Below are 24527 nucleotides of genomic sequence, written 5' to 3'. Positions count from 1 at the left end.
CCCAAACTTGTAGCCTAGTAAGATCTGATGAACCCCAAGTTTTAAGACTAGCTTGGAAATTGGAGACCCCAAAGCTTGTACTTGTTCCCTGTTCCCATGAGAATCCACCCTAAAGGGACTCTCAGGCTAGCAGTTTCAGACTGAATAATGGACCCTAAGGTAAAAGACAATCCCTGTCAAGTGAGGCCAAGTCCAAGCCTAGTGACTCTTCTTGTCTCCTGTATCATACCCTCCTTTCCAGGATAGAGAATTGAACTCAGGACCTTCAGCTTACTTGGCCCCATATGGGAATGTCTGAAACTACTTCCCTTCAGGGTGGATTCTCATGGCAACAGGGAACAAGTACAAGCTTTGGGGTCTCCAACTTCCAAGCTAGTCTTAAAACTTGGGGTTCACCAGATCTTACTAGGCTACAAGTTTGGGGTTTCTAGATTCCATGTTGACAGGAACTAGCAGCATTTAGGAAATTTCTATAAAGTCCTATCCATTTGAGTAATAACAACAACATTTATATAGCACTTACTATCTGTGCCAGGCACTGTGCTAAGTGTTCTAAATTATTACTTCTTTTGATCCTCACAACAGTCCTGAGAGATGGTGCTGCTATTAATCCTCTTTATAGATGGAGAACCTGAGAACAGGTTAAGTTACTTGCCCAGGGTCACAGTTTTTAAGGCTGGATTTGAACTCTGGTATTCCTGACCTCAGACCCAGTGTTGTTTTTTTTTGTTGTTGTTTTGTTTTGTTTTCCTGCCCCACCAGCTGCTGAAAGGATAGAGATTGTAGAGTCTCTGATTTAATGAAGAATGTGTGGTATAGTGCAGCTGATTGAGCATTGGACTTAGAATCATAGGACTGCTAATTGAATACTGACTTTGTTACCTCCTATCTTTGTGACCTTATGTCAGGGTAAATAGAATGGGGCCACTAGAGCTTTATCCTAGAGTGGATATTTTAATAGGCTCACAGTAGTATCTCACACAGTCTTCCTGGTAATAGCCCCTCCTCAGTAACTCTCCACCTTCTTCAGCAGTTTACAATAGAATCTTCCTGGTGTCCTGCCAGAGCTTTGTCTCTCCTCTCAGCCACTGGCTAATCCTCTTCTTATTCCAACTTCCCTTGCCCCAGGTGCAAAAATTGCTAGTTATGGCTCCAGGCTTTAGTTAAATAAGAGGCAGGATTAGATGATCTCTACAGACCTTTTTTAGCCCTATAGTCTAAAATCCTCCAAGGAAGAATTTCATAATAATTAGAGCTGTCCAGAGGTAGAAGGGATTGCCCTAGAACAGTGATGGTGAACCTTTTAGAGATGGAGTGCTGGACCCCTCCCCCACCCCATGCATGCCATGCCCCTCCTCCACATCCAGTGCTAGGCATGCTGCCAGCCAGTGCCCCACCCACTCTCCTCTACCCTCCATGGGGAAGGGGAGGGAGGAAGAGCTCCCATTAGGCTGCTGGGCAGAGGGACAGGTAATATGAAAAAATATGGTCTGGTATGGTGGAGAGGGAGAGGGCAACAGATCTCCCCAAGTCCCTCTGCCTTTCTGGTAATGAGCTGGGAGAGGGTGGCCCACCAGCCCCCAGAGAGTGCTTTGTGTGCCATCTTTGGCACCCATGTCATAGGTTTGCCATCACTGCCCTAGAAGGTTCTCGTAACCACATGTCTCCAGAGACTGGCTGATCAGTTGTCAGAGATATTCTAGGTGATTTCTCTTAGGTTACAGTTGGACATAGATTATCTGAGAGCCTGTGTAACTGAGTCTCTAGGAATTCTTAGTTTATGGACCAAAAACTAACTTAGTGGCGTGCATTTGGGAACATGGAACTTCATTTAATATAATTTTGCCTTTTCTCCTCAGAGTCTACTTGAATTGGATGATTTGGATAATCTGGATCTAGAGGATATTGATACAACAGATATCAATTTGGATGAAGACATTTTGGATGACTGAACTTTTCCATTTCACTGACCACAAACAGATCATAAATATGCATTATTTCCACTTTTAATCTGGACCACCTTGTTTTAGACTATGAAAAACCAAGTTAATTTTATACTTAGAATCTGCTTAAAATCCTTTGGAGCAGAAGTGTGCAACATTAAATCATTATGTGTTACTGGTTAATTTTGTTAACTAGAATATGAAACCATGGCGCTAATTTTTCATATTGTCATTAGGCCATATAAAATCTCTTCAAGTAATGGAGATGCTTCAGAAAAAAATTTTTTTTTATTTAAATGAACTGATGGTTTAAATAACACTGTGGTTGTATAGTAGCTTTTTATAAAAACCACATGGAAAAGGGTAAAGCAATCAAGTACTTTTGATCTATTCTTCCATAGATTCTGGCCAAATTTTTTCCTCTTGGTCTTTCTAATGCAAAATTTAAAATGAATCGTGTCTGATAGAGGCTGTGCCTCCCAGTTACTGTGCCAGAAGTACATATTTACATTATCATTCAGATATGGCATGTCTATTCTTCTTTTCTCTGCATAGCTAATGAGTTCCATATGCATTTAAACTGCAATCTCCATCCAACTATTATATTCTCCTGTGACCTACCCATACTAGAATGCCACTGAATCTACATCCATTCTGATTGACCCCAAGATCCCAATTTCCCTCTTTATAAAGTGGATTGGTCTTGATGACCTCTAAAGTTGCCCGAAATCTGAGATCACAATGTAAAAAGGTCTCTTTAAGATTAGTGTAGCCTGCTAAGAAGATTGTTAGCCTGGTTCCAGTGACAATTCTATCACTAGCTCCGAGACCCACAGGCAAGTCATGGCGTCTATTTCTCATCTATAAAAGGAGGGAATTGAACAAGATGATCTCTAAGAACTGATCTCTAAGTCGCCCCCTATTCCAGATGAAAACTTACCTCTTCTTCATTTGTCATTGTCTTTCACACTTTGCTAGTTAAAAAGACTGATTTTAGTGTAAAATATATGCATTTATACAGGGCTTTAAGACTGTCCTTAAGCTTGCGAAATGTAGTTTTATATATCCTTTGATTTGCTCTCTAAGAAGGATCAGTGCCTAAAAGCAAATGTCTTGGACCATGTTTAGAGCAGTTATTTTTCTGGGGCAGGGAAAATCCTGTCATATACAGCCTTTTATACAAGGCCTGTGCTAAAAATTGCTTTAATGAAAGAGAAACCTTTATTGTTGCTATAGGAACTAGAAAATTCAATATTCTTCCCTCTGAGGATTAAATAATAAACATTAAGCAACTCCAGCTAGGAGTCCAGTGGTGCTGGAGAAGTCAGAAACAGGAAACATCCCCACTCCCCAGTAATTCTACAACTGCAGAGTATCTGCCTTCCAAGAATCTTAGTAGCCCTTTTACATTTACATTCTTTAGTCAAGAGAATGCTTTAAGAACAAAGTTAGAATCTGGGTTTTTTTGTGGTTAGTTTTTGGAGGGAAAGGAGGAAGGAAGAATGGCTCAAGTTCACCAAAGTGAGCCCTTGTTCACTTCACTGCTCTCTTTACCCTGGGCACACTGAGTGGTTCACTGGGATTCTTTGATAGCTTAGTAAAGTACAAATGAGAACTCATAGAATTTGATACATGTGATTTTAGGGTCACAGCCCAGTGGCTGTAAATGGGTTGATATGAAATCCTTTTCCTCCATTTACTCCAAGGTGCTGACTTAATAGGGACGAAGGGTCAAAAACCTTTAGTTATGGTTACCCCCTCTGCCACTAATTAGCTTCCAAAAAGTCAGTTGTCTTTCCTTAATTTGCTTGCTGGAGCAGTTCTACTCTGAATGCAGGTTGATAATAAAAACTCCTGGGAAGAGAGCTTCAGGTTAATATAGAGCTTTGAAAGGCTGGATGTTCCCTGGAGTTTAAAAAAAAAGACAAAAATACTAACTTCTTGTTTTTACCCTGAGAGTAAGAAAGCCTTCGAGGGGTTCACATCATTCTTGAGGATGGGAAGCTTTAGGAAAGAGACTACCTTGGGATGAGCATGTGTGACATGGAGTAATAGGTATATAGCCAACACCTGGGTTTTCTAAATTATGTCCTGTGTGACCTGAAATAAGTATCTAACCTAGGATCAAATCCGAAGTACTTCTGGCATTTAATGCCATTTGTGACCTAGCCTCTACTTGCCTTCCCAACTTTTAAAATCATACCTTACACCCCTTCATGACATACTCGGTACTCCATCTTCTATATCTGTAATGCAATCATTCTTCACCACCTTTTAGGGTCTTTTTCCCCCCCAAGATTCAGATCAATTAAAGGGCAGCTAGGCAGTTCACTATTCCATGGATTGAGAGCCAAACTTAGGGACACAAGGTCCTGGTTTCAAATTTGGCCTCAGACACTTATCTCTGTGACCCTGGACAAACCACTTAACCCCCATTGCCTAGTCCTTCACCTTCTGCTTTGGAACAAATACACAGATTCTAAGAAGGTAAGGGTTAAAAAAAAAGAATCCACTCAAGTATCACCTACATGAAGCCTTTCCTGATTCTCTCCAGTTGCTAGTACCTAACCCCCTATTTTTTATTATTTTTTATATACTGATACAGACATCTCACCCAACAGATCTAAACTTCCTGAGGGCAGGGACTTTTCTTTTTTGTCCTTGTAACATAATTCGTGCTCATTAACTCAACTGATGTAACATTACTGATATGACAAAAATTTCATTTGGGAACTTGTCCATGAAAATAAATGCTGGGCTAGACGATTTCATTTGGTCTTAATTTAATAAAGTCTTGGACCCTTGGCCAGGATTTGGAGGTTAAGGTAGTGAAGAATGATGGCTTAATGTCCTGCCCTTGTATCTTGTCCCCATCCCTGCTGTTGGGACCAATATAGGAATCCCCCAGGCACTTGGCTAATCTCTCTACCCTGGCCTCTGCAGGAATTGCCCTTTTTCGACAAACTCCTTTATAAGTAACCATTAGAAAACTTCGTTTTATCTGTTATTTCTTAGAATACTCATATACACTTATTGATTTTCTCCCTTTTTAGGCCATTAAAAAGGATAGAGGATTTTTGAAATCTACATTTTTCAAATAAGAACTGACTTGATACAACTGCTAACTAACCCTGACTGGGGAAAAAATGGAATTGTTTTTACAATATTCTGTCCAACACGAAATCAAAACAAAGCTTGACGATATTTAATAAAAAGATAATTTATTTAAGTACTTTCTTTAGGAAGCTGCAGAATGACTACTGAATGCTTCTTGGTAAGCCTGTAGAGTCAACTCTATATAGCTTCCTTTGTGTGCTTCTGTTTTTGCGAAGACCTGTGAGAGAAAAAGAAGCTATAACTTAGAAAAACCTCTAGAGCGGGTGAAGTAATCCATGAAGAATGTTAAATGTGCTGTCTGAAGTCTTGACAGAGCAAGTTATCTTTTTTTTAAGGGACACGAGTTCTAAACTCTAGTACTACTTTAATGGAACTCCTGGGAAGAACATCTTGCAACAAGTCACTCCCCCCGCCCCCTTTTTTTCCTGTTGAGATTTATTGTAATGGACTGCGGAGGAACACTCCCAAGGATACAAGGTATCCGCGCCCATTTCTGCCTCTAGCACTGTATTACCCCTTCTACCTTTCATGTTCTTCCTCTACAGTGAAGGAGCCTTGTTTGAGTAGTTAGTCTAGCTTTCTTCCACCTGATAAGCTTTGGTCACTGGACCACCACCTAAATGTGAACAGAACTGAAGAATGGGTGCCTGCCTCATCCCCTGTGAAAGGTCTATTTCTATTATCCAAACTACAGGATTGATATTTTTCCACTTAAAATACCAACCAGTGCCACCTCCTCAATATTTACCATGTCTTCATAGCAAGAAATTGACAAAAATAAATCTACCCCCTTTTAAAAAGCCTTTTCTTTGTTGGCTTTAAAGTGTGGTCTCTAAAGGTATTCCAACTATTTGAATTGTTCATTACTTAATTATCAATATGGAGCAGACAATAAGAAATAACAGAGTTTACCTTAATTAAGTCTACTCCTTCAGCTCCTTGCTCTTTAGCCTGCTCAGCTGAGTGTCCATGTGGATGGAGCATGTGATACAAAACGACCAAACTTGTAGCATCATCCAGCCTGAAAATTTGTAAAAGTTTCTCATATTTTAATCAACTCCCAAATCATATCAGGAGACTTTACTAGTGATTTTTTTGGATTTTGAAACTAAAAGAATCAGTCTGTATCCAAATTTGATATTCATTCTACAAGTCAGCATTTACAATGGCCCAATCATAAATAAATAAGAACAAATGCTACTATGCATTTACATTTTCCAATTAGAAGATTCTTCACACACACTCACCCACATAAATAACCAAGCACTAGCACTGGAGTCAGAAACACATTTTAGCATGGTAGTTGGCCAGTGAGGACAGAGAGGAAGGGGACAGATCGAGATGGCAAACAAATTTGGGCGTCTGGGACAAGGATTGGCTGTAAGGGCTGGGTCAGTGTGGGGTGGGTGAAGTGGGGCTGAACCAATGTGTCCCCTGAACAAGGTGACACACGCTTATCTTTATTCCAAACTTCCCTCTCACAGTCCAGGGGGAGCTGGAACAGATTAATGATTAATATCTCGATTTCTGATCCCTCAATGGATGTGCTTATTGAATGAAATGATGTATGAACCACCTGCACTATTTCAATTATTTCTCTCCTCCCCACCCCAAGACCAAGCCTCAGCTCTGCCAATGACTTAGTATATGATTGGGCCTCAATTTCTTAATCTCTAAAGGAGCTGGACCAATCAATTAGATTAGATGACCTCTAAGATTCCCTTTCAATTTGGACATTTGAATTCTGTGATCTAGGGAAACTGAGGCTCCAAAAAGCAATGTGGGTAATCATACCCCCATTTAGTGGAGTCTAAGGCTTATTAAGGCTCTGAAGCCAGTAATCTTTACAGTATACATTTACAAAATAGAAGGCAGAATCAAGAACAGAGGAACATTTTTTAGAAAAGCAGACAAAAATTTTCACCAACATTTAAAATTCCCCAGCTTTACCCACACCTAGTCATCACACAATCTTTTCTGCCAATATTTTCCTATTACTCATTGCCTCATAGCTCTACAGAGAAGAATAGCACAACCAAATAGCTATGAGTTCAGCAAATTATGAATCTTTTTTTATGAATCCTATTTTTTAGGCTTCCTTCTTAAGGAAGCAGTACCCCCAAATTACCCTTTTAGAGTCTGTACTCTGCCTTTTCACTTGAGGGAAACACTCTTACCCAGAAGACACTCTGGAGTGGGACACATTTCCTCTGTAGAGAAAAATAACTCATTATCTTACAAAGTGGCACTAATAGCTCAGGTTATTCCTGTCAAAGAAAACAACAGGGGGCAGCTGGGTAGCTCAGTGGATTGAGAGCCAGGCCTAGAGATGGGAGGTCCTAGGTTCAAATCTGGCCTCAAACACTTCCTAGCTGTGTGACCCTGGGCAAGTCACTTGACCCCCATTGCCTAGCCCTTACCACTCTAATGCCTTGGAGCCAATACACAGTATTGACTCCAAGACAGAAGGTAAGGGTTTAAAAAAAAAACAACAGTCTACTCAAGATGAGTGCCTCAGCCACTGAAAAGTTTGAACCCTTCAGCTGAGACCAGGCTGCTTATTACATGGCTCTCTAAGCTTTCCTGCCCTAAAGGAAGTTCCTTGAAGAAAAAGAACTTTAAAGCTGCTAACTTGCTGAATTGGGGTGTTAAAAGAACATTCCTAATGTTTTCTCCCTTTATTAAAGTGTCTCTGAGAAAAGCCAAAAGACACGTCAAGAAAAAGTTCTGCTATTTCCAAGCCTTATGCACATTCCCACACAAGTGGTGGTTAGAATGCATGGGTCATCCAAAATATACCACCATCCAGCACATTTTAAAAGTAGGAGAACTCAAATTCACTGATTTTCCAAAGAACCTAAAAACATTTCCATTTAAAATTAAATCTGGATAGGAATTTAACACTGATTTATACAAAGCAAAAATAAATCTGCAAGCCCTACCACCTTTTTTTTTTGAGTTGTGAAGAACAACCATCTAGCCTAAGATGAGTAAACTTATTTAGACTTTATATAAGAATAAATTTTGATTAAGATAGCAACTGCCCCAAAGTGGAAGGAGATCCACTTCATTGAGGGTCTTCAACAAAGCCAGATAATTACATTCTAGTTACCTATAGTCAAGATTTGTATTTAAATAGGAGTATTAGATTAGATGGCCTCTCAGATCCTTTCAAACTATAAGATTCTTAGTTTTTTTTAGTACTATCAGAACTATTTAATAGATTCAGAGTTGTAAAAAGACTGTAAGAAGTCATCTAGTCTAACTTCTAACCTAATGTATGTTTTTCATATTATATATCTATCTATCTTATATAATTTAATATTAGTATAACACTATAATACTAGTATAAAAATACAATGAACACTGCACACCAGTATAGTGATTTTTTTTTTAAACCTTTACCTTCCATCTTAGAATCAATATCATGTAATGGTTCCAAGGCAGAAGAGAGGTAAGGGCTAGGCAATGGGGGTTAAGTGACTTGCCCAGCATCATACAGCTAGGAAGGGTCTGAGTCCAGATTTGAACCCAGGACCTCCCGTCTCTAGGCCTGGCTCTCAATCCACTGGTCACCTAGCTGTGCCCCCCCCTCATTGTGATTTTTAAAGTGAAATATTTCAGAATATATCAGGAAGCTAAAAAATTGCTTAGTAAGAGCTGTTACAATTTTTTTCTTTAAACTAGACTTTGTTTAGATATCCTGTAACCACACCATACCTACTATTCTAGAGTTGAGATTGCTCATGTAATTCTGTGTCTCTTGTGCTTGATTAGACTTTGGTTTTTATAAACATATTTACATACAGAACAGAAAACCTAATAACCTGTGAAAGGAAAACAATATCCTACTTAAAGATTTGCAACAGAAAAGTCAATTACTTACAAAAGATCTTACTTACAAATCTCTCTGAATCTGGTGAATCAGCAAACCATCAATTTTCTTCTGATTTACCAGATACCACACCATTCCTCCAAAGTGTCTCGTTGAACGCAAAAGGTCATATTTACCATGTTTTTCTATATCTTCATACGTCTGGTGATGAATCTACCCATAATAAAGCAATATGTCAATAATGTTAATAACAAGGACAAAAGCTCATATTGGTGCTTCACTAATAACGCAGCACTTTTTTCCCAACAGCCCCATGAGGCTTATAGTGCAAATATTAATATCCTCATTTTGTGAATAAGGAGGCAAAGGCTTGGGAACAGAGAACTGGTGTCAAGACACATGGGAGAAAGATCTGTCTCTGACACATACTGGCTGTGCTAGGCAAGTTGGTTAATCTCTGAGAGCTCCAGCTAACTAAGCCTTCTAGTTATGAAGTAGGTTCAGATGCATCTTGATAGAAGGAATTTCCTCATTAGGACTTCTCTATACCAATGAAATCACAGGCTCTAGTCAAAAGTGGAAACTAAAGATCAAAGAGGTAGGTAGTTGGCAGAGAAGGATTCAAATTCCAGTATGCTGTACTCTTCAAAATGTAGTAAAATCAAAGACAGTGTTCCTGGGTTGGCATCTATTCCTAAGAAGACATGTTTTTCACATAAATCTCCATAAAACCAAACATGCATAGGATGATCTTAACTACCATTAAATTGTGCCTAGTATTTAATCACACAACCTAAACACAATAAGGTCTATATAAAATAGAATGAGAATCTCACCAAAGAAAAAATATTTGCCTTAGAAATTAAACAGAATAACCTCTATCAGGTATATTCTAGATTGTGGTATATTAAACTAGTAATTTTTAACCAGACTACAATTAATCAAGGTACTGAGCACCATAATTTAACTACAAGTCTATAGGAAAAATATGAAAGTTATTTAAGGACTCTCAGATTTAGAACTGATTATATAGTTCGACCCTCATTCTACTGATGGTAAAAACCAAGACCCAGAGAAATTAAGTTTTCAAAGACCCCACAAATAGCAAATAGAAATAATTATTATTTTATTCATATATATATATATATATATATGTACCCATACATATATATATAATATACACATACACAAACATAGAAAGAGATCAGGCAGGAGATCATTCAGTAATGATTAGAGGGAGAAGGGAAGGATAATGGTGGATGGTGGACTATTAGAAGTACCCAGGTTATGATCGGCCTACCTGATAATAGCGAGGCCTTATTTCCTAGGCACATATTTAAAACATAACAGCAAAACTTCCAAGATTCATCAAAATGGTTGACTCCTATTCCCTTGTGATGATTCAGATGGGAACAAATGATATAGTCAAAAGAAAGCTAAGATACTGAGATCTTTGACAACAACCATAAGACCAGAGGGTCCGAGTTTCATTTTCCTCACTATTATCCAATGAAGAGATGAAATGGGATTTGGATTCTGGATCATGGCTTAAAATAGAGAAATACAGACTCCTGGCCAGTGAGAGCATTATCTAATGAGGACTGGTAATACTTGTATGGTATCTTACAATCCTAAAATAGAAACAATGGATAAGGAAAACAATGGATAAGGAGAAAGAGCAGTTTAAATACCCAAACTTTTCAGGGGACAAAATTAAAAGAGGCATGCATGGTCTCAAATGTCAACTTAGAAATGACCAAAATTTAGCAAGATTAAACTAGAGGCCTTATTGTAAGGCAGCAAATTTTACTTCAATCTAAGACTTTTTTGGAATAAAGTCCATGAGCAGAATATTAGATGGCTTTAGATGGGTGTACCTTACTCAAAAGAAGGTAAAGGGGGTGAAGGGCAAAGGGTTGGAGGAGGAGGAGCCCTGTATTATTAGAAGATATACTTGTGTGAAAATCCATGAACCACAGAAAGCATTTGGGAATATCAATGGGAGAAGAATCAGAGGTGATTTTATCATCAGACCATACTACAGGTCACCTGAACATAAAGACAAAATGGATGAAGAGTTATGGAAATAGCATTTGTGGCAGAGGGATATGACCCAATTATGCTTAGGGAATTCAGATGTCTGACAGCTACTAGAGTTTTCTGACAAGGAAAAAATGAATAGCTAATAACTTTTTGGTTTGCCATAATTATAATTTCATTTTTCAAAAGATAGAAAACCAGGAAAGGGAAATTCAAATTATGACTCTTAACTCATTAACAATAGCTATGGTGGATATGATGGAAATTGTGCAGAAAGTGACCACTTTCTTCTAGAGTTTGAGATAAAGAAGAATAAAGTTGGACATCATATTCTGATAGGCACCCTAGATTTGGGGGAAATAGTTCAAAAGATTCAGAAGATAGATATGAACCCACAAAGTCCTACAGTGGAAGTCAGACCAGAAGAGATGAAAAAAACTCAAGAATTAAGATATTAAATCACAAAAGGAAACAATTGAAATGAGGAGGAAAAATGGGAATTGTCCAAAAAGACCGATAAATTCAGAAATTCACCAACCATTATTTTTAGACCTGACCAGGCTTTGCTAAAACCAACTTCTTGTGTATTTTGTTGAGGCTGCATCATCTGAACCAGACTTACAGAGACCATGCTCTAGAGATGATTAGTTGCTGAGCTTTGGAACTAACATAATTGGGCCTTGCTATTCTGATTGGTGACAATATATAGTCAGCCCCAGACCCATTATGTTTAGCCATTTTCTTGACATCCAGTTTAGCTGCTACATATTATACTCTACCTCTTTCTCGCCTATGACTCTGAGAGCAGTAAAAAAATCAATTTCATCATTTTTTTTCTGGAAAACGCCTGCTGCTCTCTTCCAATCAAGTATGCTAACTGATCCATATATTACAGACCAAAATATACTTCCCTGGCTACCATGTCCATATCAGTACCGTTTCCTCCTATTAGAATATAAGTTCCTTGAAGGCAGGGACTGTCATGCTTTTGTACTTTTATCTCCAGTACTTAGCAAGTGCTGAGCAAATAATAAGCATTTAAAATCAATTTTCATTCATTTAATGAATTTAGATCTTAAAAAAGCCAAGTATAAAGATGGAAGTAAGGATGGAAAACAAAGAACAAATACATGAGGGCACCACAGTCCTCTGTGAGGAAGGCTAAAGCTTGGAATGAGCAGAGACTAGCAAAGAAAGTCAAAGATGACAAAAAGTCTTTTTTTGATTATATTGGGGGAAAAGAAGGTTCAGGGAAGGGTCAGTACTACTAAATGGAGTTGGAAGATGAGCCTGGAAAGACAATAAATGACCATAAAGTCTTCATTTTTATTTTGCTTTTGTTTTTTCTGCCAAGGAGAATGAAGTCTGGACCAGAAAAGACAGAACAAAATTGGCTAAGGGAGTTAGGATCCCTAAGAGAAGTAAGGAGACAGCAAGAAGGTACCAACAGGACTGACATGTCACTGCTGAGCTCCGACAGGGACATACAAAAAAAAAATAATAACTCAGAGAAGAGCAGAGACTCTACAGGGAAGAAAATGACTGATATTATAATTTTCAAGAAAAGAGAAAAGTCTATAATTTAGGCCAATAAGTCTGGCTTTGATTCTTGGGGAAATTCTTCAAAGAGGTAGTTACTTATCATCTAGACAAGAAGGAAGTGATCACAAAGAATAAGATGGCAGGGTTGCTATATCTGGAATTTGTCTAGATTGTCTGATAAGCTAACTCTACAATTCTTGTAGAAAAGATAAGGGATGAAGATTAGATGATCATACAAGTAGATGTATTCTGGACCTTAAGAGTAGTTTTACACTTCAATGTCAACTTCAAGTTCATTGTCTCTAGTGAAGTGCCCCAGGGATCTGCTTGGCCAAGCTGCTTAATATTTTTGTCAGTGACAGTAAGAAAAATATTGATGGTATCATCAAATGTGCAGATGAAAAAGTATGAAGAGAGAGCTAAACACAATGGAGAAAAAATCAGAACTTGACAGGCTAGAACATTGGTGGCCTGGTTAGACCATAGATGAAATCCTATATTCAATTCTAGAACCATAGTTTAAGAAGGATGCTAATAAGCTAGAAAATAGGCAGAGGGCAACCAAGATATTAAAGGATCTTGAGTCCATCCACGTCAGATGAAGATGAATTAGGGACCTTATCATCTAATTCAAACTCTTCATTTTACAAATAAGGAGGCTAAGGCATAGTGACTTGCCTGAGGTCACGCAGGGAATAAGCTTTAGAGGTAAAATTTGAACCCAGATTATCTGATTCCCGAGTGCTATTTTCTCCATACAATGTTCCTTTCACATTAGGTAGTAGAAATATTTTACCTTGAAGAGATAACTAAGGTGAACATGACAGCAGCAAGGACAGTCGTGTGGGTGAAGCATAAGAGTTGTTCTATTTGCCTCCAAAGGGAAGATCAAAAAACACTGGTTTTAAGTTGCAAACAAGCACATTTAGATTTGATACCAGAAAAAAACTTCCTAACTCTTAAGCTGACCACTTGCTGCATATGCTATAGAAGATACTGTTTTGGGGATGGTTAGAGCAGATGCCCTCTAAGCCTAAATTCTATAACAACTGAACCAAACTTTATGAACAGTCAGATAGCAAATGCTATGTGTTTTGGGCTTTTAATATGCAATGCAGTACTGTGACAGAGGCTGGCACATAAGAAAAGTGCCAGGCTGAGGAGTGTGTGGAATTGATCTCCTCATCAGGGGAGGGGACCCAGGAGATTGGAATCTTGAGGAGCAGAAGATTCTGGCTGGAAGAGAAGTTGGTCTCTCAGTTGGGAGAAGCCAAAGAGAGAAGGTAGAATAAGATTTTCTCCTGAGGGTTACCCACTTTTTCCTGCTTGTGACTAGAAATCCTTCCCCCCAACATTTCCCAATTGAAGAGTCTCACTGAAGAGAAACTTGAGAAAAAGGCATTTTGAATCTCTGTCAGACTTTACCTCAGTTCCTGTTGCCCTGGGTCTGAACTGTGGCTAAGGGGCCAAACCCAGGGTCAGTCAACCTGACTTTCTCTCAGGAGGTTGTATAATTGAAAATCTGTTACCCTAAAAAAAAGAACTACATTTCCCAGGAGCCCACTGACTTCCTGTTCTTACATAATTCCTATAGACATGAGATATTAGGCAAGGATATGAAGGGTCCCACCTCTATACTTCCAGTCTGGAACTTGGTTGTGGTAAGGCAGGTGTTTGAACTGGCTGATCAGTCATGGGCATGTGGTCTTTATTTTGTATCTTCTTTATTCCTTGATTTCTAATGATCATTAATACATTTTAAAAATTTATTTTTATTATTGAGATTTAACTTTAACATTTACAGGGCTTAGGCTGCCAAGGCCTGAGTTCCCCCCAAGCTGAAGGAGGGAGGGAAAAGGGTTAGATAGAGATAGGGACCCCCTTTTCCCCATTTTCCTTTCCCATTCTTTCCCCTGTGAGTTATTCCTTTGTATTACCCTGACTTAACTGACATTAAAATAGTTATCTTTTCCCCAAGCTGTGAATCAAATGTGAGTGAACAGATCAAGGAGAGACCCTTTGGTCTCAAGTAGTAGAGAGGGGACAAGAGGGACAAGAGCAAATCTAGGAGAGCTATAGCTAAGGAGGGAAGACAGAAGGGGGAAAAATCTTCAAACCTCCTCTCCTCTCTCTGAGTCAACCCTAAAAATCAGCTGTCCTCTCCTGTTCCCTTTACCATCCCTAAACCTTTTCTCCATTACATCTGCTGTCTCCACTGAACCCCACTTTGAGAAGGGAGGCCTCCACTCTTCTCCTCTCTCTCTAAATGGAAAGACCAAACCTTTCATTCATTACAATTTCTAATTTTGTGTCAGCTCTAATTCACCAAAAATACTTCCTTATTGCTGGAATTTATAATGGAGCTAGAATTCAGAAATCTTTTTTATATGTGATATTTTAAGGACAGATTTCCTATCATTTCTCAAACTGTTCAACATACTCACTTTAATATACTCAGCTGAATCTGGCTCAAACTGTGCAATACAGAGATTGAGGATATCTTCGTGACGATCCTGACTGAACAAAGTCTAGAATGATGCAAAAGATCAGTTTTAACTAGAAGAAGAATACAACTGAGCAAAAACTGCTCTACTCAATGACATGTATTTCCATCAACATTTATGCATACTATAATAACAATAATAATAATATCAATAAGAATTCAAAAAGTAATATGATACTGTGAATCAAGGGCTGGTCTTAGAAAAGACTTGGTTCAAGACTTTCATAGATACACACCCTAATTGTGTTAACAGAGAAAATTAATTTTACCTTTCAGTGCCCCAGGTGATTCCCTATGACAATACTTTGATCTGCAAGACTGGGAAATTTTTGTACTAGGAGTTTCCTACTATAATTAAATCATAGGTCTAGCTTTTAAAATTAAAGAAAATATATAACTTTGTAAAGGAAAGAAAGATACTTTCCTTACAAATTATTTTCATTTAAAAAATTGGGAATATGAGATTTAAAAAGATTAAATGACTTATTCATGGTTACAAAATTAGAATGTTTCAGAGACAGGGTCAGAACTTGAGTCTGCAGACTCTATATTCAGCCCTTTTGATTTCTGATATAGTAAAAGAGCTGAAGTATGTGAATACTGATAATACTGGTGCACTATTTTTTGAAATGTAAAAATTGTACTAAAATCCATAAGTAATGAAGATGATAACTTTGCAATGATTATCAACTAATTAAAATGCCTACGTAAATAGCACATCTGCAGCTGAGCAATAATCTACACTTGCTACAGGGTTTTGCACATGCATGTACATGAGGTTGTACTTTATATTCAAAGAGGACCAAAATGACAATAACTATGTCTGGGCCAATGTACAGCACATCTAACTGTTACTAATCAGCCCAGTGTGAGATCAGAAGGCTCTATCACAGATCAGGCACGAATAGCCCTGGAAAGGAAATCATTTGGGGTGGAGATGTCTCTAAATTTGCACATCTCACTTTTTTTTTTTGAGCTACTGCAATTCTGATGATATACGATACAGATCTATACATATATGTAACCATATATAGGTATTAATAGATAGATAAAGTCATCTTACCAGAAGGTTTTCTTCCTGGAACATTAGTGGTGGAAAAATCTTACGACCTTCTTTTGGAAAAAACACCTGTATCATTCTGTCTCGTTCTTCCCAGGAAGCTTTTCTTAGAACACCACTTGGTTCCCTGACAACAATAAAACGCTCCTGTATTTGAAAACAAATCAAAGGTGAAATTAAGATGGTATTTTTAATTTCAGTGTCTCATTAAACTACTTTATTAGAGTAATCTGCAATCAACAATGTAAAAAATGATTACAGAGAGTTATTTTTGAAACTACAAAGACTTCACAAAATTTTGCTTTTCATCCTTAGTTAGAACTTATATTATACGGAACTCAAAAATAGCCACTTCAAATGTAAATTCAATAAAGATAATATTTATAGCACCTACTGTGTGTGATAAGTGCTAAAAGAAATTGGTTTAACTTAAATAACTTATTTTATAAAGCATGTGTCATACAGGTGTCATACAGGCTAGCAAAATTCCCAAGGACAACTGAAACCAGATTAAAAGGTAATTAGAACCTTGCAGTGTAACCCTAGGCAAGTCATTTAACCCCCATTGCCTAGCCCTTATAGCTCTTCTGCCTTGGAACCAATACTTAGTATTTATTCTAAGACAGAAGGTATGGATTTTTAGAAAAATAGTAATTTGAAGGGGCAGCTAGTTGGCTCAGTGGAAGAGAGCCAGATTTAGAGTCAGGAGGATCTGAGTTCAAATACTTCCTAGAGGTGTGACTCTGGGCAAGTAACTTAACCTGAACTGCCTAGCTCTTTATCTACTTAGTATTAATTCCGAGGCAGAAGGTAAGGGTTAAGATCCCTTTCCCCATCCAGTAAACAGAAATATCTAACAAATAAAACATAATACTACACAGATAATGTTAACTTGTGGTTTTCCAAATCAGTGAGGCCTTCAGGGATCCACTTCTATTAAGTTTGAGACCACTACTATAAAGTACCAATGGTACAACCAAAGTACAATTTAATATTTATTTGAATGCCTTCTAAAAGAAACGAATTCTTCCTATTTTGCTTCATTTCCTCATCAAAGAGTCAAAGGATCTTAAGGTTGGAAAGGGCCTCAAGAAATCATCTCCTTCAATCTATACCTTTATAGGAATTTCCACTACAATATATGACAGAGGTCTGAACTTAAGGAAGAGTGACAGGCTGCGTGCTGCTGAATCTTCTCTACTCGCCGGGGGAGGGGCCCCAGGAAGTCTGGAATCTTAAGAAGCCAAAAGGTTCTGACTGAAGTCAATTAGCTCGGTGATCTTGTTAGGACTGAATCCTGAGGAAAAGATTCCAATCTTTCTCTTGGTGCCTGAACACCATCCCTCCTGATTTCTCAACTGAAAGTGACCAGCCTGAGAAGAAACAAAGCAGCTAACAAGATCACTTCACAGCTCCTAGTGCCCTGGTCTGAACTGTGTTCGGTTGTAACCATGACCAGGGTCATTCAAACCTGAATCTCTCAGGGGGGCCCAAAGCTGTTAAGGCTTGGGTTCCCCAACTTGAGGGGGGAGGAAGGTATAGCCAGTTAGGGACACCTTTCCCTCTTTCCTCACAGACATTTCCCTGTGTCATTCCTGATTGATCACCCAGAATAAAGTTTGTTGTTTTTCTCCCAAATGAAACTAGTGTGAGTGGGGAAACAGTTCTAGCTGTGGGAGAGAGAGAATACTCTCTCTGAGGGGAGAAGCTCTTGTATATAAGAGTAATAGAAGGGAACTCAAGGAGCAGTTTAGGTGGGTAGCCATAACTGAAGAGGAGGCTGAAAGGGGGAACTACAGACTCACTTCCCCTTTCTTTCCCTTGGCCAAATTAAACATCAGCTGTTCCTCCTAAACCCCAATTTGAGAAGGGAGGTCTCCACTCTGTCTCCCTCTCTTTCTTTACAACTAGACTTAACCTTCTATTACAAATACCCCTAACAAGTATTTTACAGCATTTCTTTGTAAACTTAAGTAATGGGGAACTCACTACCTCCCAAGGTATATTTATTCTACTTTTGAAAATTCCTAATTTTAAGAAGTTTTTCTATTTACATTGAGCTTAACATCTGCTTCTCTGCAGTGTCCACTTATTTAACTCCTGATTTTGTTGTATGGTGCCAAGAATAGGCTTAATTTCTTTTCTACAAGATGACCCATCAAAATTTCAAAGACAGCTACCACATCCTCCTAAATCTTCTATTAAGCAGGTGAACATCCCATGAGGACAAGGGATCCTCAAATAGTATGGCTTCCAGATCCAATGCTATCCTAGTCTCCCCTCAAATTTCATTTAATTAGCTGGCCTATTTTTCTAACCTGACAAAATTTTGTTTGTATCCTGTCTTGTCATGTGTCACTTGTCCTTCCCAACTTCATGTCACCTTCAAATTTCACTCAAGTCATTAACAATTAAAAAGCAAAAGTCTAAGGACAGATTCCAGACATATTATGTTCTATTAAAAAATCTCTTTATATACATAAGATATTCTTTGCATCCATTAATTCAATTAGTTCTGAATTCACCTAGAATTTAAGCCCTTAGAAGGCAAGGATTATTTCACTTTAGCCTTTGTATCTCTAGTGCCTGGTATATAGTAAGTTCAACAAATAAATGTTGACTGCTTTATTTAGCACACATACATCAGGTACACAATGATAATGTAAGTCTTTCTACTGAAATCCAAGTATTGCAATATTACCATCTTCTAATGATCTAGTAATCTTGCAAAAAAAAAAAATAAACTGAAGATAATCTGTTTTTGTAATACTAATATTTAAGGATCATTACTTTTCAAATGATCACAAACAATGCCTTTAATAATTCCTAGAATTTTGGCCAAGTCAAATTTTGAAACTGAACAGTTTCAAAATTCTACTCTTCCCTTTTTGAAAATTGGGATATTTGGCCTTCTCTAGTCTTTTAATGAGGGGTGAAGGGCCTGGAAGCCAAAAAGGCCAGAGTTCAAATTTGACCTCTAACACTTACTAGCTGTGTGACCTGGGTGAATAAAACCAGAAAATAAAATGGCAAAGGACTTTAGTAGTTTGTCTCTTGTCTGGGACTTGATAATCATCTCATTCTAATTAAAATGGACTTTAATCAATCATTTACTTATCAAGCTCAAGAAACAACAAAAGAAAAAAATTCCCCAAATTAAAAGAATTGTATCTTTCTAGTTTACCACATTGTTTGTGCTAGATTCATTTATAAATTTCAGAAACAAGGTAGTCTCTCTCATTTTGTTATCTCCCACTTCCAAACCATTCTGTTTATTAACTGGAGGAATCCCATGCAAACTGGAAGGACCTCCAGGAATTGATGCAGAGTGAAAGGAGCAGAACCAGGAGAACATCATACAGAGAGACTGACAAACTGTGGCACAATCGAAAGTAATGGACTTCTCTACTAGCAGAAATGCAGTGATCCAGGACAATTCTGAGAAATTTATTTTGATATATAATATATATATATATATATTTATATGTATATAAATATATATAATAAATATAATTTATTATGAGAAAGAACACTATCTACATCCAGAGAAAGAATTGTGGGAGTAGAAGCATAGAAGAGAAACAACTGCTTGATCACATAGTTCGATGGGGATATGATTGGGGATGTAGACTCTAAGCAATTGCCCTAATGCAAATATTAATAATATAGAAATAGGTCTTGATAAATGACACATGTAAAACCCAGTGGAATTTCACATTGGTGACGGGAGGAGGGGGGAAGGAGGGGAGGGAAAGGACATGACTCATGTAACCAAGGGAAAATATTCTAAATTAATTAAATAAAAAAGTCAGGAATATAGATGGGATCCTGGTTTCAAACCTGGCCTCAGACACTGCCTAACTGTGTGATCCTGGGCAAGTCACTTAACCCCCATTGCCTACCCCTTCCTGCTCTTCTGCCTTGGAACCAATGCAGTCTTGATTCTGAGTCAAAAGATAAGAGTTTAAAACAAAAACAAAAACAAAAAATCCTAGCAAATTTTCATGAAAGAGGGGGAAAAAAATACATTGAAAAAGCACAGCTTTCCTCAAAATAATTTTGGCCATTTTACTTAAGTACTTGGGCAATTTAAAACCTAAATTCCAAATCAGTTTATGAATGTCAAATTGCTAGATAATAGTATTGTTATACCACTGTTTACCTTGAATTACTCAGTCCTCCAAACTAGGTCCCAATCCAAAGGACTCTGTACTTGCTTTCCAAAACTATTACACTTTTCTACTTATCTAGAAACTGAAAAGGCAGAATGGCTCTTCCTTTACTAGTGAACTATACAGATCCAGCAATTTTGGTTTGGTTATACTATTGAAAGTAGGATCAAGTGATACTTGAGTCCTAACTCTCAGCTCAAAATAGCTGACTACATTTCTAAATAATGGTCTTTAGAGATTATACTCACACGATGTGGAATGCTATATGTTAAATCAGTAAACACGTATTTGGCAGTTTCAGTTCCTTCAAGGATTTTATCTTCTGCTAATACATCATTTATTGGCTCTCGTTCTTTAAGCACAGGAGGCATTTTTAACCGTTCTTTAGCGGCCTCAATGGCATGTCTTGTGGCCTACGAAATAAAATATTTTTTCTCAAAGATTAGTCATCATACAATGAAGAAGACCGAATGATAGACTGAAAAGAAATCATTTACTAATAAACTATGAAACTAAGGAGTAGATATTGATGACAGGATTGGCAAAAAGCAGTTCTGGTCACAAATCAAACTTTATTTTCATGTGCATGGGTAGAATTACTGATAATCAGGTTTTTGTTATCGCTTTGTAAATGTGCTTTTAGTCTCAATTATGAATATGAAAAGCAGAAATGTTTGAGATGAGAAACAACTAATAAGCAACAGAAAAATTATAATCACATTCATAACAATAGACCTGTACTTAGAGCATTATTTCAGGCAATGGATCACTAAATAAAAGATTCAAGTTCCATCTAAATGCCTAAGTGGTGGGACTAGATGCTAATCAGAAATGATCTCCTCTAATGTTCCTTTTAGAAGTGGCTAACAAGATGATCTTCTAGGAAAGGAGATGTAATGCAGAAGATTCTGCTTTTAGTTAGAAAAGTTTAGGAAAAGTGATGCCAAAAGACATAGCAAGAATAAGTCAACTCTGGCATCTTCAACTATTCCACTTCAATTTTTCTAGTTTTGTCTCTGCTATGTTCCTTGGTATTCTTAAGTATGTTCTTGTAGAAAATCCTTATTTATATGCCTTGAACTCATAAATCATATGTTTCTTCAGAAGATGAACTATAGGAAAACAACATTCACAATTACTGCAATGAAAAAATAACAAAATAATAAAAAATTAGCATTGTAAAATTATATAATAATGAAATCTGGTCTCAAAGAAGAGATAGACACAAAAAAGGATCTCTTTTTCTTCTTTACAGAGGTGTAGGATTGTGGATATAGAGAAGTATCAAAATGCTTTTTGTTAGTGCAAATCTGAATAAAATGAAATTAAGAAATGTTTTTAAAAATAAATAAAAATTGAGGGCAGCTGGGTAGCAGTGGGTTGAGAGCCAGGCCTAGAGACAGGAGGTCCTTGGTTCAAATCTGGCCTCAGACACTTCCTAGCTGTGTGGCCCTGGGCAAGTCACTTAACTCTCATTGCCAAACCCTTACCATTCTTCTGCCCTGGAACCAATACACAGGATTGATTCTAAGATGGAAGGCAAGGGTTTTAATAAATAAATAAAAACTCAACATTTAATCTGTTCATTTGTGGTTTTTCACATATTTCTTGATATATTATTTAATATTGGCTGAATTATGTTCTCTTGCTCATTATTATCCTTGAAAGGAGAGGGATATAAATATGCTGAGAAATTTGGATGATATGAAAAAAACAAAAAATATATCAATAAAAATTGTTTTGAATAAAAGAAAATAATGCTATTAGGGCACCAAACAATGCCAATTATTTTCAATTAAGTTTCTCTAGAGACATTTTAAAAAATCAGATACCTCTTCCAGTTGGTCTTCTGTCATTAACTTATATGTTGGTGGCTTAACTTGTTGTTTAATTGGCTTAAAAACTTTCTGTAAATCCAGACCAGTCATTTTGATGAGTATATTTTGAACTTCTTCATCTGTAAATTCTAGCTTCTTTGTCTCTGAGCAAGATGAATCTGTTGAAATGAACTTCAGTTAAGAACAAGCTAACAAAAATCCCACAGCAAAAAGAAATATACAGATGGCATCTAAACAAAAACACATCAATAGAAAAATGACATGCAGTTCAGAGACCTAAGCCCACAAAAATATCTCCTTTCACATTCTGACTCCAGAAAGGCATGAGAAGCAGATTTGTAAATCAGGTAGGTCAACTACATAGGAAAGGAAGGAAAGGAAGACAAGACAATGCTACAATCTTATGGTAAGCCACTACACCTAGAGAAGACTCTGTAAATATAGAATGCTTTTATACTATTGAACTCCCACAAAAACAGCTTTTTCATGTGTGACCTAAAAGCATACTTTGGTCTGACACCAAGCCTTTGTGCTCACAGAATGGAAAAAGAGAAATTTAGAATTAGTTTCATATGGCTTAATGGAAAGAGTAATAGATTTGGAATTGAAGATCCAAATCCCTCCTCTCAAGTTTACTGCCTGTGCCACCTTGTGACAATTGCTTCCTGTCTCTGTTCAAATTTCCTCAACCATAAAATGAAGTTGATTCTGATTGTCATAACATGAGATGTATTAACAGATGAGATTATTTTTCTTGTTTCATCCCTTTTGTCTCCCTCACTAGAACTTGTGTATACAAGTGGCCTTGAATTGTTCCATCTAGTCTTTCCACTCTGAAGCAACCTCAAAAAACAGGGTTCCTTAACGCAGGGTCTATAAACTTTTTTTTCTTTTTAAAAACATTTTGCTGACTGCCCAAGGTGTCCCCAAACATCAGTGCAGTTTTACAAAACTGAAGCTATTTAAGCTACTAAGACTTAAAACTGCACTAAGACTTTTAGGACATCTTGTATTTCAATATAAGCAGTTATTGTTGTTGTTCTAAGTATTTTATTTTATAAATTACTCTGAAACGGGATTTGCCAAAAGGGCCCCCAACTGAAAACAAAATAAACACAGTTAAGGAACCTCACTCTAAACTGGCTACATTAAAAAAAAATTAAAAAAAAAAAACAAACCATTATCTTATTAGGTACAAAGTTGATGCACGGTAATGGCTGGGCAACTAGGGTTAAGTGACTTGCCCAGGGCCACACAGCTAGACAGTATCTGCTGTAACATTTGAACTCAGGACCTCTAGACACCGACCTGCCCCCTTTGGTTCAATCTCACTTTACCGATTAGGAAAGGGATGACTCAGAGGTGAAGCGATTGGCTCAAAGTTACACAACACAGTCCAGCAACATCGAGATCGGGATTAGGACCCATGACTGCCTTGGCACGCGGAGACCGGTCGCTGAACAACACTGAGGGGCGCTGGGCACTGGCTGCAAGGGCAGGAATGGGACGGGATTCGGAGAACACTTACTACTAGCCTTGGAGCCCGCCCGACGACAAAACGGCCCTGATCCGCCAGCCCCTAGCGAGAGAGAGAGCGGGAGCCAGGGTCTGGTTCCGAGGAGTCCCACGCTGCGAGACGCCTCTCGGTAGAGCCAAAAAGCAACTGGCACTCTGAAGGCCGCCATAACTCCAGCAGCCATACGCCCTGGCAGCGAAGGGCTTTTACTTCCTGAGTCACAGAAACATATATTTTGCGGCATGCTGGGAAATGTAGTCGCGACGGGGCAGGGATCAGCGTCTGGGGGAAGGTGAAACCGACCTTGACAGCGCTCACATTTGGAGGCTAATGTCCAGCAGGGAAGGTGTTGAACAAAATTTGTTGGGGGAAAAAGTGCATAAGAAATAAAAAGCAGGTTAATTTTTTAAAATGGAAAGACCTACAGGAAATTATGAAAAACGAACCAAGTAGAACTAAGAGGACATTATATTTAGCTATAGAATTAATATTTGAAGAATAACTTGTGAATTCCACCTCCAGAAAAAACTGATAATAGAAACACAAAAGACATAGTTTATAGTAATGTGTGTGTGTGTGTTGAGGACGTAACAAATACATTTTTTTTTTAAAGAAAAAATGCTTAGCAGGCTTTTGGGAATTCATAGTTGGTGATTAGGGGGGAAATAAGAACTAGAAATTAATATTTTTAGTTCGATATCTATCTGATACTGGGAGAGATACAAAGATGAATAAGACAACAGACCCCACTCTCCAACGAGTTTACACTCTCATATTTACACTATTGTAACTATTACATAAGTATTATGACTATTACACAAACTATAACTTCCTAAGTACAAAGTAGATGAACAAAAGGTCATGTGGGCTTTGAGGGGGAAAAGAGAATTCCCAAAATTGAGGAAATGTGTAAAGCAGAAGAGAAAGAAGGTTCAGCAAATTCAGATTGCATGACCTTGAG

At 37.7% G+C, this 24527-nt stretch overlaps 2 protein-coding genes across 2 annotated transcripts in view; one reads left to right on the top strand and one right to left on the bottom strand.

The window, feature by feature from the left end:
* COPB2 (COPI coat complex subunit beta 2) overlaps positions 1 to 4709 on the top strand; it is a 40942-nt gene extending 36233 nt beyond the window's left edge. Inside the window, exon 22 of the mRNA XM_001375887.4 lies at positions 1860 to 4709. Within this exon, the coding sequence (XP_001375924.3) occupies positions 1860 to 1952 (93 nt within the window). The 3' untranslated portion in view covers positions 1953 to 4709. The remainder of the gene's footprint in view (positions 1 to 1859) is intronic.
* A 438-nt stretch (positions 4710 to 5147) lies between these two features.
* On the bottom strand, positions 5148 to 23804 carry MRPS22 (mitochondrial ribosomal protein S22). Its single transcript, XM_007493944.3, has 8 exons — positions 23579 to 23804; positions 22045 to 22208; positions 20461 to 20625; positions 16044 to 16187; positions 14922 to 15005; positions 8963 to 9108; positions 5973 to 6081; positions 5148 to 5277 (listed from the first exon to the last, which is right to left on the bottom strand). The coding sequence occupies exons 1-8, from the start codon at positions 23748 to 23750 to the stop codon at positions 5182 to 5184; spliced, it is 1080 nt and encodes a 359-aa protein (XP_007494006.2). The 5' UTR covers positions 23751 to 23804; the 3' UTR covers positions 5148 to 5181.
* Positions 23805 to 24527: the final 723 nt, after the last annotated feature.

Source organism: Monodelphis domestica, chromosome 4 (genome assembly GCF_027887165.1).
Source record: "Monodelphis domestica isolate mMonDom1 chromosome 4, mMonDom1.pri, whole genome shotgun sequence".
NCBI classification, from domain to species: domain Eukaryota; kingdom Metazoa; phylum Chordata; class Mammalia; order Didelphimorphia; family Didelphidae; genus Monodelphis; species Monodelphis domestica.
Note: the sequence above shows the minus strand (reverse complement) of the source record. Positions and strands in the feature narration are given on the sequence as shown.

Excerpts from the sequence above, each read along its gene's own strand:
- MRPS22 (XM_007493944.3), bottom strand. The coding sequence starts at position 23,750 with ATGGCTGCTGGAGTTATGGCGGCCTTCAGAGTGCCAGTTGCTTTTTGG. Across the intron at positions 9,109-14,921 it reads ATTCAGCTGAGTATATTAAA|ATTCATCACCAGACGTATGA; the intron begins GTGAGTATGTTG and ends TATTATGGGTAG. Across the intron at positions 6,082-8,962 it reads CACCAGATTCAGAGAGATTT|GCTGGATGATGCTACAAGTT; the intron begins GTAAGTAAGATC and ends ACAAATTTTCAG.